Consider the following 16099-nt stretch of genomic DNA (forward strand, 5'->3'; position numbering starts at 1 on the left):
TTAAACAAATAATAATAATAATAATTATTATTATTATATAAATATATGATATCACTAGATGTGAGTTTGAATAGTTGAAAGATGAAGAATCAAGATATTGAAGAATTATATAAATTCTGTAAGTCGGTTTCTTGTTGCCTATATATATATATATATAGCTCACTTTTTAATATACAAATTAGACGTTGGGATTTTAGTTTGCATGTGTAATTCTTGGCTGATATTTTCCTTTGATTTTTATTTGTATTTTTTTTTTAATCCAAATAATCAAGTATTTCGTCTTGTGATACAGAACCTAGAATTTGTATTCAGTTGAAATTGATATTTTCTCAAAATTAAATCTTGAAGGATGACGAATATGTGGGAATCCATGTGCTCACGTCATGATAGCCAGCCAGCTCAAGATTGTCATACATCTCAAACAGCATCATGAGCAGCTCTCAACAGTGGTTGAAGCTAAACCTCGTACCAATTGAAAGTCGCTTGAAAGAAAAAAATCTCATCATCGAACCACTACTCCATGCCTGGAAGGACCTCCTCCCTGATGAAATTGTGAAAAATGCAATTTCCTCCTTTGCAGCAGTTGTCAAAACCATCATTATCCACCAAGAGGAGGAAACGTAGCTTAAGGACAAGTATGAAGAAAGCGGAAAAGAGTATTTTCGAAAAAATCAAGCCTATAATGAATGGTATCAAAAATGCATGCTTATACGCAGGACGCCACAAGAGGAAGACACGGCTAAACCTATAGAAACAGGTGCGAAAGACCCTGTTTCTGAGAGGCAATTTGTGGTGTAGAGCTTGATAAAGAAGTTGGAAGATGAAATGAAAGGCCATCAAAAGCACCGTCTTCAAGTGAGGGAAAAATCAATGGGGAGTTTGAAAATCAGGTTACCTGAGCTTTCTGGGGCTCTGTACGACTATGCTTATATTAGTTGTCTCATATCGGTTCAATAAAATAATTGAGAATTGCATATATGGACTTGGGCTATCCTCTCCCCTTGGACTTGGATTATCCTCTCCCCTTGATCTTAGGTTCCACCGTTATGTGTTGGACTGTCTATAGTTAGGTCATCCGTTCTGCCTATAATTGGGTCATTTGTAAACTCCACGCTCCAGATGTTCATTCTTAGGCGTGAAGAGGGTGTGTTAGTTGTCACACATCGGTTGGATAAAATACCTGGAAGTTGCATATATGGACTTGGATAATCATTCTCTCTTGTGCTAGCTTTTGAGTTTGAGTTAGGTTCAAATCTCAATCTTAACAACTTATGCATGTTACAATGCTTACGAGAGACTGAGATTGATTACAGAGTCGCAACGTATTAAATGATCAGCCTTGTGTTAATAAGCATGTGTGATCTTTTAGTAGGGATTTAAGCTTGGAGTTTCGTTGTCTTTCATTGGTGGGAACTGTGATCGTGTTTTGTTATGTTGCAGACTTAACTATTACATCATCCCCTCATGTCCAAATTTGTGACCAGCTTAATCCATTGGTCTTCTTTAATTTTCACCCTAGGACCTACGTACAAGAGTTTCTTCCTTGTGGATTGTAGATTGATTAACAGGTTCTAAGCAATTGTTTCTTTGATTGATACAGGATGCTTTGCTTCATATATTCCTCTCGTGTTTAGTATAGTATCGGTGCCTATAAATTCTCATCAAGGCAGGCCGAGGAAACAGAAACACGCAGAACAGTTGAAATTGAACTTCACTTAATTTGGTTCCTACTTTTTAACATTTTCATCTTTCTATTAAGAAAAAACAAGAACAATATGTTCAAGATTGATTAATCTATATATATTCTAAATAACTAATTGATACATCAAACATCGAGTTATGAATATAATTATTTGAGTTCCACTCTAGTTTTGATAAATTCAAACTTCGCCGACGAGTACAGAATACACATTAAACATTAAAGATCTGCTTCCAAGTACTCTATAGGACCAAGCATCTTATTTCTTAATTTTCTTGGTGTACCAAGCAGCAGCAGCTTATTTCCAATGAGTTATGGGTCTTTGATGTGATGCATAATTTATTAACAACAACAAAAAATAGTGGTAGTATCATCAGCCCATTTTTGTGACAGCAGCATGCATTGCATCTGCAAGATGTGGCACGGTCTTTGTACTCAGCCCAGCCATGCTAATTCGCCTGCACAAGCAACAATATTCACATATATGTCTTAACAGAATTTATCGTTTGAAATGGCATGGGCGTGGAGGAATAGATAGGGTAGCAGAATACGATATTGAGTAGCCGCAAACTTCCAATAAATAATTTTTACCCATCGGACGTCATGTAGATGTGGTATTCTTTTGTCATGAAGGCTACTTGCTCCGAATTAAGTCCAGTGAATGTAAACATCCCAATCTGCTTGATAATGTGACTCCAGTCACCAGGTGTACCTGCCAGCATCAAATGGAACGTGCCAAATAAATATCAATGCAAACCACCTTCTAAATACTCTAAGAGAAGCAATGCTTAGATTTTTATCCTCTTAAACAACACTATATAGCTAGCACTTTTCCTAGCAGAAAGCCTGGGTTGATTTAGTGATTGTAATGGGAGGTGAAAAGACACATGAAAGCGAAGCCGAGTTTCACAAAAGATGCAAGAAAACCTCCTCATCTAATTTTCCATATCATAAAAATAGATGTTATAGCTTCAAATTTAGACAAGGAAGACTAAGGCCATAGGTACCAAAATGATTAGCTCCACTCACAAGTTTTTTTTTTTTTTTTTTTTGGAAGTACTCCGCTCACAAGATTTGATTTAATAGAATCATAATGACAGAAGGAATCCAAAATTGCATTTCTAAATTAGATGGGTTTGCAGGTGCTACTAATAGTCATATAATTTGTCCATACAATAATTAAAGCTCACGCAGAGTGAAAGATGGGAAGTGCAACTGACAACAAAGTGTGGGGTCTCCCCATGAGGAGAGAAGATAAAAAATCAGAGAGAAATCAAATCTTAAATACCTCTAGCATGCAAAGCATCTAGAAGCTGGTGGCGCATGCTAATAATTCGATCAGCCATCGCTTTAAGCTCAATTGTCCACTCTTGAAACATAGAACTGCACGTTCGTAAAATCAGTGACCTTATGTTAGTAAAAACATCCGCTCACCATGTACATTTTTTCTTTTACATTTTGTACATTCATGTAAAATATGTATAATTCTCCATTTAAAAACACAAGAGCTCAAAAATTTTGTGGTACATTGCATATGGTACAACAGTAAACTACCACAATTCATACCTGTCCTTGAGGATAGTTCCCACAATTGACGCGCCATGAATGGGTGGATTTGAATACATTGGCCTGATCACCAGCTTCAATTGACTCTCCACCCTACCTGCCACATCCGCAGTTCGGCAAACCTGGACAAATTTTCTGGAATGATAATTCGTCCACTCATGTTTACTGTACTTGATCACCTCACATATGCACATATAGTGCTAATTGAATTATTTTAGTTCATATAATGAAATGCTTATTTTGGATATTGGTGCTTGAAGCCTTCTAGAGGCTAGAAATGCTTTGGGCTATTTTCTCCATTCCGCTTCAGTTTTGAATTTTCTCGAACATCTATATGAGTGCAATACTAATTGCAAGCTGATCTTTGAATAAAAAAATAAAAGAAAAAGGAAAACAGACAACGCTAAGGATGAAATGCATTCTCACTATACTTTATTAATTTCATGTAGCAACACAATATTCAGCATCAAGCAATGACACAATTAGCAGCATTAGAGGCCAACCTCAAAAAATAGGTTTTCTCAGAGACTCGAAGAGATCAGTGTTTTTCCAGTAATACTGGAAAGAAAATGGAGATGCTGTTGAACATAGTGGAGAATCAATCGATCGGTTCTCACAAAGTTAATAGTTGAATGGTGCCATGCTCAAATGATTACATGAGGAAAATCAAGCCATTTGCCTCTTTCTTTGATTAGCATTTTAAAATTGCTACCACAGAGAAGATTGGGGGAAGTTGCATATGACACTTCTTTTAATGTAAAAAAATTCAATGAAGTGTGTGATCACAACAAAATCAAAACTGTTGACAAAGTCATTGTATTTCAAACTTACAATGCTTAGGGCACCAACACGCTCCCCATACAACCCCAAGTTCTTAGCATAACTTTGAGCCACGAGACATTCACCCCCATCTGCTACAAACATCCGAACAGGCTGTGCATCTGAATCCAAGTTTCCACTTGCAAATCCCTAAAGCAATTGAATTTAAATTAATGCATGCATGCATGGATACTTCAGACCAGTCCGACTCAAATTTAGATGCTATAAATATAATTTCAAATTCCATACACGATGGTTCAATCACCTGATAAGCACTATCAAAGAAAGGCAGCAATGCCTTTGATCTCATCAACTTTCTAATCTGCTCCCACTGTTGGGTAGTAGGATCGACCCCTGTTGGATTATGAGCACATGCGTGCAGAAGCACAATGGCTCCAGAAGGAGCAGATCCAAGGTCTTCGACCAAGCCTGTTGTTTTAACATACCTACATATCTTAGATATCATCGAAACAAACAAGAGATCCATGTGGCAAAGCAGTTATGAGCTTACACATTTCTATATCGACGAAACAATGAGTAAATGACGATTCAATAAAGAACTACAGCGCAAGTTAGATTTACACTTTGTCTTGTGTAATAACTTGACAGAGACATTCCCACAGTTTAGGATTAGGAAACAGAGATATATGGTCATCTATTAATTGAAACACGCTACCTAGAACATTATCCGATGTGGTTTTCAACAAAAAAACACTCCAACAAAAATGTTACTGGACGCATTTTAATGCATGTTTTGTTTTACTGATCAGGAGCCACACTAACTAGATGCACTGCAAGGTAAATATCAGTTTAACAGCCGCTATTGTCTTCCACAACCAAGGAGACAAAGTAAAGTATGGCAGCCAAACTCGAGCCCCAAGTGCAAAAGCAGTAAATTTTATTTATGAGAGAATATCTGCAAACCTTGGAAATCAAGTCCACGAGTTGCAGGATCATAGTAGCGATAAGTCTTTACAGATAATCCAGCCAAACCAAAAACTTTGGGGTGGTTTCCCCACGTTGGCACTGGAATATATATGGTACGCTGCAAACACATAGGCAATGGCTAAATGACAACTGAATCGAGAAGAGTTTAAGTAAAGCTAAACCTAGAGAACTTGAACTTACTTGATGATAATGCCGGGCCAAAAATTCACCACCAACCCTCAGCGAGCCAGTACCAGATAAGCACTGAACAGTTGTGACCCTATTTTCTTGAATAGCGGGACTATTTGCAAGAAAACAAAGAAAGTGATTCATAATGATATTCTATTTTACAAGTCCAACGGAAGGAAACCCAATCAAGGACAGAGAGCCATCAGTGACCAATCAGGCTCAGCTCACAAGTAGGAAGAACAAGTGTCACAGTAAAATGGGGATTCATCGACAACCTTGGTCTAATCCATAAAAATAATTTCTTTGGAAAGACATGACATTTGATGAAAGCTATCAGTTGATGAAGTGAAAGGTATCGTCACCTGTCAGCACCAAGAATGAGCTTTGCACTCAGTTTATTGAAATCTGCCAATCCAACTATGGGGAGATACTCCTTTACACGAGAGCTGTGCCAGAATTGAACTTATAAGCACATTAAACAATCCTGAAATCTCCGGACACAAAATGACAACATATACCTGTCATTGACTAGCATTTGCTCTGCTTTTCTAACAACATTCAAAACAAGAGGTTTTCCTTCCTGTGGTCATACGATCAAGTTAAGATCGATCAGCACTAACGAAATCACAATCTATATATAATCATTGAAGAGTGAGTAATTCAATTCACCTCTGTCCGATACGCACCGACTCCCAAATTCAATTTCACCGGGCTAGGGTCTTTATTGTACGCCACAGTAACCTTTTTTAAAAAAAAATTCAAAAAGTGATTTTAAGGATGTATAAAACGGAATGGAATAAAACGATGCTGCTTATATCAGATCCGATCAACATTTAAAAAAAAAAAGAAGATATTATACAGGTGATGCAGATAGAATTACCCCGAGAATAGGATCTTCGGGAGCTTGAACAAGATGGTGAAAGACAGAGGCGGAAGTTGGCGAAACGTGGAGGGATTGGTCGGCGGAGTCCATAGGAGAGCTTTGGAGATGTCTAGCCAAAGTAGTCAGCCTCCGATCAGTTGCTGATGCTGAAATGTCGCCCTTGTTCATTATTATTATTATTAAAAAAAATAGGCAAATCTGTGTGCGAACCTCTTTCTTTGCTTTACTTTTTGGGACTTCATCTCATGCGCGCGCGCATATATATATTCTAGATATCACCCGTGTACGATTTTTTTTTTTAATTATCGAAAGATTAAATTGATATTTGACTTTTATAATTATCGAGAAACTAAATTGATATTTGACAAATTATCGACAGACTAAAGTACTATTTGAATAGATGTAATTAAAAATATATATATATATATTTATTTATTAGCTACTTTACACACGTGGTGCGTACAATTTTTTTTATAATTATCTATAGACTATGAGTGAAATATATAGTCAGTTACGTTGAGCAAATGAATTGATAGTTGGATGTCATATGAGAGTGATTTTATCGAAAAACATAATCGTAAAATATACATATTGATGTGGCAATATCTTAATTGACAAAGTACATACATTTACATAGAAAAAAATAGAGATAAGATTAATATAGGTTGGCACGAGGACCGAGGCCACTTGACTTTGCTTCGCCACCGCAAGACAAGACAAACTTTATCCATTTCGTTCGTGGCTTTCTATCTATGAAATTGATATGAAAGAGTTGTAGTAGAACTTCTCTCTCTTCTACTTTTCATTTAAAATTTTAATGGATTATAATCTCAAACTCATCCAGGATTTAAATTATTACAATATTTACACATTATATGCTTCGAATAAATCATAAATTTATAGATTGGAAAGAATTTTTTGCTGTGGCAAAACAACAGCATCAAGTGAACAATCCAAAACAACACTAGGTTACACAATCTCGATCTTGTATCACAAGAAACCCCCGTACGCTAATGTAAAATACATTTTTGGAGTCTTTAATGTAGTTCTTGTTCTTCATGTGGAGAAGGCACAAACACAAATAAAAAGAGAGATTCTTACCATAGTTTCAAACTCAACAAGCCGTCAAAAAGAGCAAGACAAAAAAATAAAGAGGAAATTTTCGGATTTGTCCCTAAAAATCAAAAACGTTTAAAAAATTCGTTGGATCGAGCTGAAATTTGATCAACACGTTCACAAGAGTGCTAAATCGTGAATGATAGAGATCGGATTTTTGAGGTCGTTTGAATCAGTTTTTAGAACACAGATAGATACCGCTAGTTAGTCTACACCGTATGCGGAAATCTAAACGTCGTATCAGGCTCATATTTGGATAGCATATTAAAAACATGGCGTCGGGTACATTTTGGGCTATGGAGATCTGAAATCTTGGAACCTATGAAATCTTGGAATAGTCTTTTTTAGCCCGTTAAATGGTGGAGCTACTTCCTCCAAGTCTTCACTTTAATTGAGCTACATACTAACACAACCAACGCGTATAATAATAGCATGTAAAAAACCATCGGTTGAGGAATATTAAATAAAATTTCAAATGAGATGGCGTCTCAAATCTTAAATTATATTCTACAAAATGGCACTAGAACAAACTTGAAACGCTCACTCGAGTTTTATCCTGTCGATATCATTCATCAACCCTTCAAGCTGCAAATAAATAAATAGCAGTTTACAACAATATATAGAAAAAAATGACAAGAATTGCGACATTGCAGATCATAGCATACCTTGACAATTTGTCGCATGAAGTAATCACCATAGCGTTTTGCAGGTTTGAATTCCACAACATGAACAGTGTCCTGAAATTATGGAAGAAATAAGTTGGGTTCAAAATATTACAAACTCGTCACTTGAATAGTTAGTAATGGCTGGACCTAAAAATCATATTACAGTAGTCCCAAACGAATTAGAATGTGATATTTAAGCTGGGGACGAGAAGAAAATTTTCAAAAACTCACATCATCGATGTAGAAATCCACATCGGCGTTGGAAAGAACTTTTCCATCGGAATCTACAGAATGAGTCTTGTGCTTGTATGTGATTAAGATTGTCCTGTGGATAAACAAAGCAAAACTGGTTAAAAAGAATGAGTAGTCCAATCTTGAGACCCCTCACTATAAACCTTTAATTTTTAGAATCGTGGCAATTTAAAATTGAATAACTGTTAAGTTGCATGATACAATGTACATTTCTCGAATTAGTATAAGGTAGCAAGCACACTACACATAGGTGAAAGTAGGGGCCTTCAATTGAAATAACTGCAGAATCTGACCTTAAAGTAGGTTCATCTATATCCATGTAAGTTGCGAGTTTTCCAAGAGATATCGTGGAGTAAATTTTCAAGAAGGTTCGGACCCCTGACAATAGATGTTGCTGCTTCACTTCATAAAGGAATAACTTCAACTGCAGCCTATAAGCATCCTGAGAAAATTTAATCATGCATCACCATCAAATATTCAACACCCCAGAGCATTTAACAACAGAAAACTTATGGGCAAAAGAAAATAAAAAGAATATTACAAGTGGTGCACGGGGCCACAAGCAATTTAAAGGTGATAAAAATGTGTTGATTGGGGAAAAATTGGATGTCACACAGAATGATTAAAAACCACTTGAGTGGAGTACACTTAGAAGATCCCAAACCTGGTTGTAATTAACAAGAGGATCCTCATAGCTCGGGGCAGAGGGAGTAATGAACTTTGGGCATGCGTAAGAGAAAAGCTCATCATATAGGGCAAATCCCTCGTCGTCAAACCTCTGCATCCTTGACATTTTCTCACCATACTTCTCCCGCAATTGGGTGTTCACAGTCTCCTCAACAAGCTTCACCTGAGGGCAAAGAGAAAGAGAAATGGCAAGCAACGCATACATCTGCTCGTTCTTCTTCAAAATCTGATCATACTGAGGAGATTTTTGGTGATATTGCTTAGTCTTGAAAATGTAAATAAGTATTTTATTGAACTCTCGAATTGCCTCCACATATCTGTTAAGCATTGAATGGGGTATGTATTAGGATGAATTGCATAGAATTCAAAAATATGATTCCAGATAATGGAACAATAGATAGAAATAAAAAAACTGAACCATGATGCAAACAATCAACAATTATATTATACAATGAAACATTAAGAAACTGATGCAGAAGAAGAGGTGATTCAAATGAGAGAAAAGAACCAGTATGAATCTAAAATACTATTAATGCTGAACTCGAAAGTTCGAATGCAAGTAACGGACATATATAGAGTATTAATCCTAATTTGGTACTATTTTATTTGTAACACAAAGAGTCCTAATGTATTAAATTACCAGTCCTGACACAAATAAAATATTTAATCAAATCTGAAAAATAAAAACTAGTTAAACTAGTGCTGCATCAGAATAACTATATTTAAGTTTATTGGGAACCAATGTCGTCAAAAAGCTAGAAGCATAGAGGTAAATACAGAGAAACCGACCTTCGTAGCATAAGATTTGCAAATCCATAATGATATATAGTAGTTATGTGGCTTCCAATTACACTGGTGTACACGCCTTGTTGACTTATGTCAATTGGAGTTACGCACTTCAGACCGGTGTGATAATCACCCAGTAAACAGTGAACTCTAAGCAGGCCTATCATACTAAAATATCCCAACACCTTCAGCACATTACTACCACCATTGTAGTCATATCCATCGGTAGCAGTAAACTGTTCAAGCCCTTCCTTCTCCTGCTCCAGGATTTGAATGATCATGGACTTCTCTACGAGTGCTTGTAAATAATTGAGGACACCATAAACATTCCAAGCCTAAGAGACAAAACATGAAACAACATTAAGAGATGTATTTCCCAGGATCCTAGTTGGATTTAAATAGACAACTAGAACATGAACATAAGAGATTCATTTATATAAATTAGTTTAATTAGGTCCACGTTCCTTTCAATGACTGTACCAAAAAGTCCCTTTCAACAAACTGACTATTAAAAGAAAGGATCAAAGAACATAATCAGTTGAAGTAGTACATTTTCAGGAAAACTTTCACATACAGACACAGACACAGCCCAATTACACAATCTACTACATCAACAAACCTGATCATGTTGTCTCAGAAGTGAAATCTCTTGCTCAGTCTTGTTCTTCATCTTGGCACGATATTGACAAAACGACTGAAACTGGTACACAAATTCATCCACCATGTCCCACAACCACTGATTTGGCAATTGCATATTCACTACTCCATGCAACACAACCTGCAACCCAGGACAAATACATACTTCCAATATTATTTATTATGATAATAAGTCAAAAGAGTCAACAACCAATGAGTAATCCAAATACTGCCCTTCTTAAAGCTTTTCTATGTGAATTGTGTTGTCTATCTCATGTTTTCTTCACAAGCACTCCCAAGCTCCAGTCAACAACACATTACACAGCTCAACCCATTAACTTTTCAAACACTAAATAAGCTAGCCCAGGTAGACTTTAATAAGCGAACACTTGACGTTTTCTAAATTGAATGAAAGTACTATAAACAAAATAATAAATAGTTCCTGAAAAAGAACAAATTCAAAGCTCACAGAATCAAACATGAATTTCTCAAACCTGAAAAAGGCTACAGTAATTATCCCAGGAATCAATACGCTGCTTGAGCGTAGGCGAAAGTTTAGCGTATAAATGCCGAAACCACATCTCGCGATACAGCAAGCAAAATACATGGTCGTTATCAACATACGGCGCAACGGCATCAACGGAAGGCCAAGGAGAATCCTTAAAAAATCGGTCGCTGATGCTCTGAAAGGAGTTCTCGTACATCTGGTGGATCTCGTAGACATTCTTCTCCCTAATGTGGCGGTACATATGAACCACGAAAGACTTAACGGAATCGGGTACATAGTTGGGGTCGTAGCCGAGTGCGGCGGAGTCGACGGAATCGGATTGCTCGTAGGACGTAGCTCCCGCCATTGCTGATGAAGATGGCTGCAGTCTCACCGGATTGGTGTCTGCCCTAGCTGAAACAAGTTGGAGCTGATTTTTGGGCTATGGGCTTTCAACTGGGCTTATCTACAATAGGCTCTTTTATTATTTATTAAATTAATTTAATTTATATACTTTAAAAAGTGGGAGCTGATTTTTGGGCTATGGGCTTTCAACTGGGCTTATCTACAATAGGATCTTTTATTATTTATTAATTTAATTTATATATTTTTCATTTAAAGTTTGATTATTGTTATTATTATCGTTAACGATTTTATGCAAATATAAGTGAAATTTAATACATCAAATGAATTACATAAGTGTCTTTTTATAGGTTTTTGGTATTGACTTCTTACCTATGATAACTATTAAAATTTATCCAAATTTTTATCACATAACGGTGAATGAATCATGTCTTTATGAGACAAAAATCTTGCGAAAGAAAAAATATATAAATGGTTATTTTCGTTCATGAGAAACAATATGAGAAAATACTGTGGATTTACTTCTCTTACCATGAAATCTCTAAAGCTTCGTATATAATATATATATGGGTTTAAATTTTGACGATTTTCTATTCGACGACTTCACTAACCTCAATAATTTTAATCACGGTGTTCTTTTTATGAAAGAGCAACTTATTACATGTAAATTTCGATTGATGGGACATTATTCTGAATTCCATAGATAAACTTGTAGTCAAACTTATTTATCATATACCAAAATCCTTTCCACGGAGATAATATTCATGTTAAAAATTATATGAATTGGAGGAACATTGTACAACTCGCTACTGCATCTGCACCGCACCTATGCTAGTATCAAACTCCATGCCCTATAAATCGTGTGAATGTATCAACAAGCTGGCACCTAATTTCCTCGGTAGAATCGAACATGCTTGTGTGACAGTCAGAAGCTACACCCAAGGCGCCCGTGACACCTAACATCGACAAGGTTCACATTCTTTGACGACTGGTGTTTGTTCGAGTCACGATTGGAACTTCGACATAAATCGTCAGGCTCGTCCTCCTCATCAGAAGACAGGAAAGAAGGACCCATCCACGTTTTAAAACCATCTTTAATTTACACGTTTCTCAACATCTGGTGTGAATTCTATTGGGTCTGCTTCTAGCATTTCAAGCCCGATGTTCCTATGGGTAAAGTCGCTTTCATCTAGAATTGTTGCTGCTTTTCTTCTGAGGAAGAAGGCGGCTCCTCCATGGAGAATAGCCAAGCCTCATGTGGCTATTTCGTAGCACCAAAACAATGCCAACGAGCAGCTGCTACCGAGTGTGAGAATTGTCGAACCGGGAAATAGAGCAAGAAGGCCAAAAATTACGGTAAACACAACGTTTATGATTGATAGACAGCGCACTCCACCTGTAAATGGAAGGAGCAGAAGAACATTCCCTCAGTAAATCTCAGTTGGAAAGCAAAGGAAGAGGCCGTATGATTTTTAATGAAAATATAGCCTCAGCCCTGCAACAAAAGCATAGCTGATATGATTTCCTATACCAATGTCAGATAAGGTCATTTCTGATGATGGTTTGAAATTGGAAAGAAAGCATTTCGAAACTAGACTGTAGAATAAATACAAAAATATGTTCTTTGAAATCTAAAAACCACAAATTACAAGTAGAGGTACATGTACGGATACGAAAGACTGTACTGATGAAATTGGAATTCTTCTAGTTGAAATCTACGCATAAAACAAAGCTATGCTTCATATACATGACACTCACAAACCACGACACAAGAATTTTCATCTTCTTCTTTTTCTTTCAGTCAAGCTCAAGAAAAAACATATTTTTATTTTTTATTTTCACGAGTCTTGGCATCTCTTCGACATGCGCCCTATCACATATCACATATGTTTCCACTATGCTATTTACTTATTTAACAATTTTCTTTTTGCAAATTGAACACTAATTGACCAGACAACAACGGGGGTGGCTCTGTAATATCCGCGTTGGACCAACCACAACCTTAAGTTGCGTATAACAAGCTCATGCGGACGGTAGTACTACTTGCTCATAACAGCACATCCATCAAAATACCAGGAAAAATAATCCAAAATAAATATGTGGATTGTTCTTTAATAATACTTTTATCATGGCAAAACACTTCCGAGTCGAGGACTAAAATATCCAAAATAAGAATACACGCATAACTTTGAATTACCAAATCACATGCACTTAAAGCTTGTGAAAAATTGATGTTCTCATTCTGAAGTAATCCATAACCATAATGAAAACAGGACGAGTAACCCAAGACGGGGAGAAAAGGGGGCCGGGGCAATCAGCAACCGGACCTCTTAAGCTTAACTATCATCTGAATGTTGCCACGTAATATACATAGCTAATAAATTTAAATTCAAACTGCAGTCCCCACAAGAATATTGAACATAGTCAACATACTAATGAGCAGTGTTCTAAAAAGCGGTAGGCGGTAGGCGGACGGTTACCTACCGCCTAGCGCCTAGGCAACTAGGCGGGGCGCCTAGGAAGTTGTCTAGGCGGTTTTTTTTTAAGTTTAAATTCATTAAGTGGTTCATGAGTATTATGTTTGTATATGAAATATATATTATTATAAAATTTAAAATTGTAATAATAAATATATATTAATAAATTTTTATATATGAATCATCCACATCAGTTTACTACTTTAATTCAACCGTTGTACAATAAAAATTAAATTTGTTCAACATTTTTTCCAACATAATATATTGATATTAAACCTAAACATCTAACTCTTCTGGTTCATCTCCATGTCATGATTAGGAATATCATAATTTGTTTTTTTTTTAAGTGTAAACCGCCTAGGCGGATTTTTAATTGTAAAATCGCCTAGGCGGCCGATTAATATGGTGGCGCCTAGAAGTTTCGACTAGCCTAAAATCGGGGCGGTTCAGCGCCTAGGCGGGGATTTTTAGAACACTGCTAATGAGTAATAATCTTACCTCTTCTCGAAGCACAGTGATTGTTCTCAACCACTTTCAAGCATCCATTTCTCATGGGACATTATAAGCAACAATAATGCCTGCATAACAATTAATTGGCATTACAGTTCAAATAAAAAATCACCGTGATAAATACAAACCGTGAAGCACTGACTGCACTTGTACGGTTGTTACTCCATCAAAGAAAAACCTACATTTCGATATTCTTCCATACAACTCTATCTTACTTTGCCACATGCAGCATGTTACTTCATTGCCATTTTTCTCTCATCTTCAACACCAAAACATCAAATATATGAAAAATATCAAAAAATGCAGCTGAAGTCCATAAAAAGAAACATTGTTCCACTATGTGTTACAGCATGAATCTACGCAAACTTGAGCTTCTTCGAATACAGGGCATCAACATTGTAGGACATAGTTCTGTGGAAGGCTAATTACCAGATTGCTTATAAGTTGGATGCAAGATAATTAGATGATTTGCCTCACAAATTCCATGTTGTCCAGGTACGATCAAATCACTGCCCTCATTCAGTATTGATCTCACAAATGGCTACATTAATCAATTAATATTCTCCTTTTATCAATCAAATGACATATATAATCGACATACATAACATAACAGATATCACTGTTCATTCCACAAAAATTAATATGCCAGATACAAAATTCTATTCCATCAAATTTGAATTTGAATGGTTGCCAACAGCGTCAAAGAAAAGAAATGTTATTCCCTAGCAGATGCATACACAAAGATCACCAAGATGCATTTGATCGAAGCATTGACAAACAGTTGTTTCACGAAGATCATACATTTCACTAACCTGCAATCAAGTAAACCGACGAAGCAGCAAAAACGATAGTCGAAGGTACAAATACAACCATCAAGTAATAATCAACCGTCTCCCGATCCGTCAAAACAAATGATCCGGGTAGAAGATCCAACTCTTCTCGACCTCCACCATCTCCAGAAGCAACAGTCTGCGCTGTGAAATTAACCGACAACGGTTGTATCCTTGCGTCACGGCAGAAAGGCCGCCGAAAATTATCAGTGGGAAACACGATGCTCAAGCTAATAACAGAGGAAATCAAGATAGCAAGTGAAATTAGGGTTACTGAAATCAAAATCAACGGCTTCTGGAGCTTGTGCCACGCCTTTTCCTCCTCGCGTAGGCTCTGATACTCGTGCTTCGGCATGAAAGCCTGACACAATGCATCTCAAAGTAATCGCCATCTCAATTGAACATTATTCTACATACAAAGGTGGGATTTGGATTTCGCTCATTATTGTGTGAATTCGCCTTTGTGTTTTTGCTTATTTCAAAAGAAGAGCTGTGGTTTGCAGAGTTGCTGGAAATGGGTTTTCAGTTGGACACCAATCATATACAGTATCAATTTTTATTTTTTTTTTTATAGGAATATACAGTATCAAATTTAAGACACTTAAAATAGATTAATTTTATACAATTTAAGTATATCAATTTCATTTAACTAAAATTTAAGCTTAAAACAAATTATCCAAACCGTCAAATCTTATTTTAGACTTATATATTTAAACATCTTTTATTTGGCAAAATTTTGTGTGAGACGATCTAACGTGTCGTATTTTGTGAGACGGATCTCTTATTTGGGTCATCCATGAAAAAATATTACTTTTTAGGCTAAAAGTATTAGTTTTTATTGTGAATATCGGTAGGGTTGACCCATCTCACAGATAAAGATTCGTGAGACCGTCTCACAAGAGAGCTACTCCTTTTATTTTAATTTATCATCAACTTAATAATTGCTTTAAAATATATTATATGTTTGGTTTTGTTTTTAAAGAAGGAAAATAGTTTTTTTCCTGAAAATATATTTAGCCAGTGTTTCGTTTTTTTTAATATAAATATTTTTGTAATTAAATTGCGTTGATTTGATTTTATGAAGATTAAAAATTATAGTGTGTGTACTCTTGTCATATTATGCTAACAATAGCAAACCAAAGCAAGAAAAAAATTATCTATAATATAAACCTGCGTTAACAACATTTTTTGTCTCTGAATTTAAACA

The 16099-nt window shown here is 36.1% G+C and overlaps 2 protein-coding genes and 1 pseudogene across 2 annotated transcripts; all 3 read right to left on the reverse strand.

Annotated features, from left to right (window-relative positions):
* Window positions 1-1776: 1776 nt before the first annotated feature.
* Window positions 1777-6322, reverse strand: LOC140984823 (aspartate aminotransferase, cytoplasmic). Its single transcript, XM_073452470.1, has 12 exons — window positions 6081-6322; window positions 5870-5941; window positions 5719-5780; window positions 5563-5646; window positions 5213-5312; window positions 5009-5129; window positions 4350-4513; window positions 4097-4234; window positions 3266-3387; window positions 2988-3082; window positions 2291-2411; window positions 1777-2157 (listed from the first exon to the last, which is right to left on the reverse strand). Exons 1-12 carry the CDS (start codon window positions 6249-6251, stop codon window positions 2073-2075), a joined length of 1335 nt encoding a protein of 444 aa, XP_073308571.1. The 5' UTR covers window positions 6252-6322; the 3' UTR covers window positions 1777-2072.
* A 1281-nt stretch (window positions 6323-7603) lies between these two features.
* LOC140984941 (uncharacterized) lies at window positions 7604-11176 on the reverse strand. Its single transcript, XM_073452643.1, has 8 exons — window positions 10720-11176; window positions 10209-10367; window positions 9593-9924; window positions 8781-9120; window positions 8410-8558; window positions 8096-8189; window positions 7865-7936; window positions 7604-7784 (listed from the first exon to the last, which is right to left on the reverse strand). The coding sequence occupies exons 1-8, from the start codon at window positions 11077-11079 to the stop codon at window positions 7740-7742; spliced, it is 1551 nt and encodes a 516-aa protein (XP_073308744.1). The 5' UTR covers window positions 11080-11176; the 3' UTR covers window positions 7604-7739.
* A 600-nt stretch (window positions 11177-11776) lies between these two features.
* On the reverse strand, window positions 11777-15422 carry LOC140985211 (uncharacterized; annotated as a pseudogene).
* Window positions 15423-16099: the final 677 nt, after the last annotated feature.

This window comes from Primulina huaijiensis, chromosome 9, assembly GCF_012295235.1.
Source record: "Primulina huaijiensis isolate GDHJ02 chromosome 9, ASM1229523v2, whole genome shotgun sequence".
NCBI lineage: Eukaryota > Viridiplantae > Streptophyta > Magnoliopsida > Lamiales > Gesneriaceae > Primulina > Primulina huaijiensis.

Coding starts and splice junctions, on each gene's coding strand:
- LOC140984823 (XM_073452470.1), bottom strand. CDS start 6,251: ATGAACAAGGGCGACATTTCAGCATCAGCAACTGATCGGAGGCTGACT. Junction 5,647..5,718: donor CAAATGCTAGTCAATGACAG/GTATATGTTGTC, acceptor ATTCTGGCACAG/CTCTCGTGTAAAGGAGTATC. Junction 2,158..2,290: donor ATCTACATGACGTCCGATGG/GTAAAAATTATT, acceptor TTGCTTGTGCAG/GCGAATTAGCATGGCTGGGC.
- LOC140984941 (XM_073452643.1), bottom strand. CDS start 11,079: ATGGCGGGAGCTACGTCCTACGAGCAATCCGATTCCGTCGACTCCGCC. Junction 9,925..10,208: donor TTCTGAGACAACATGATCAG/GTTTGTTGATGT, acceptor TTTGTCTCTTAG/GCTTGGAATGTTTATGGTGT. Junction 7,785..7,864: donor TCATGCGACAAATTGTCAAG/GTATGCTATGAT, acceptor ATTTATTTGCAG/CTTGAAGGGTTGATGAATGA.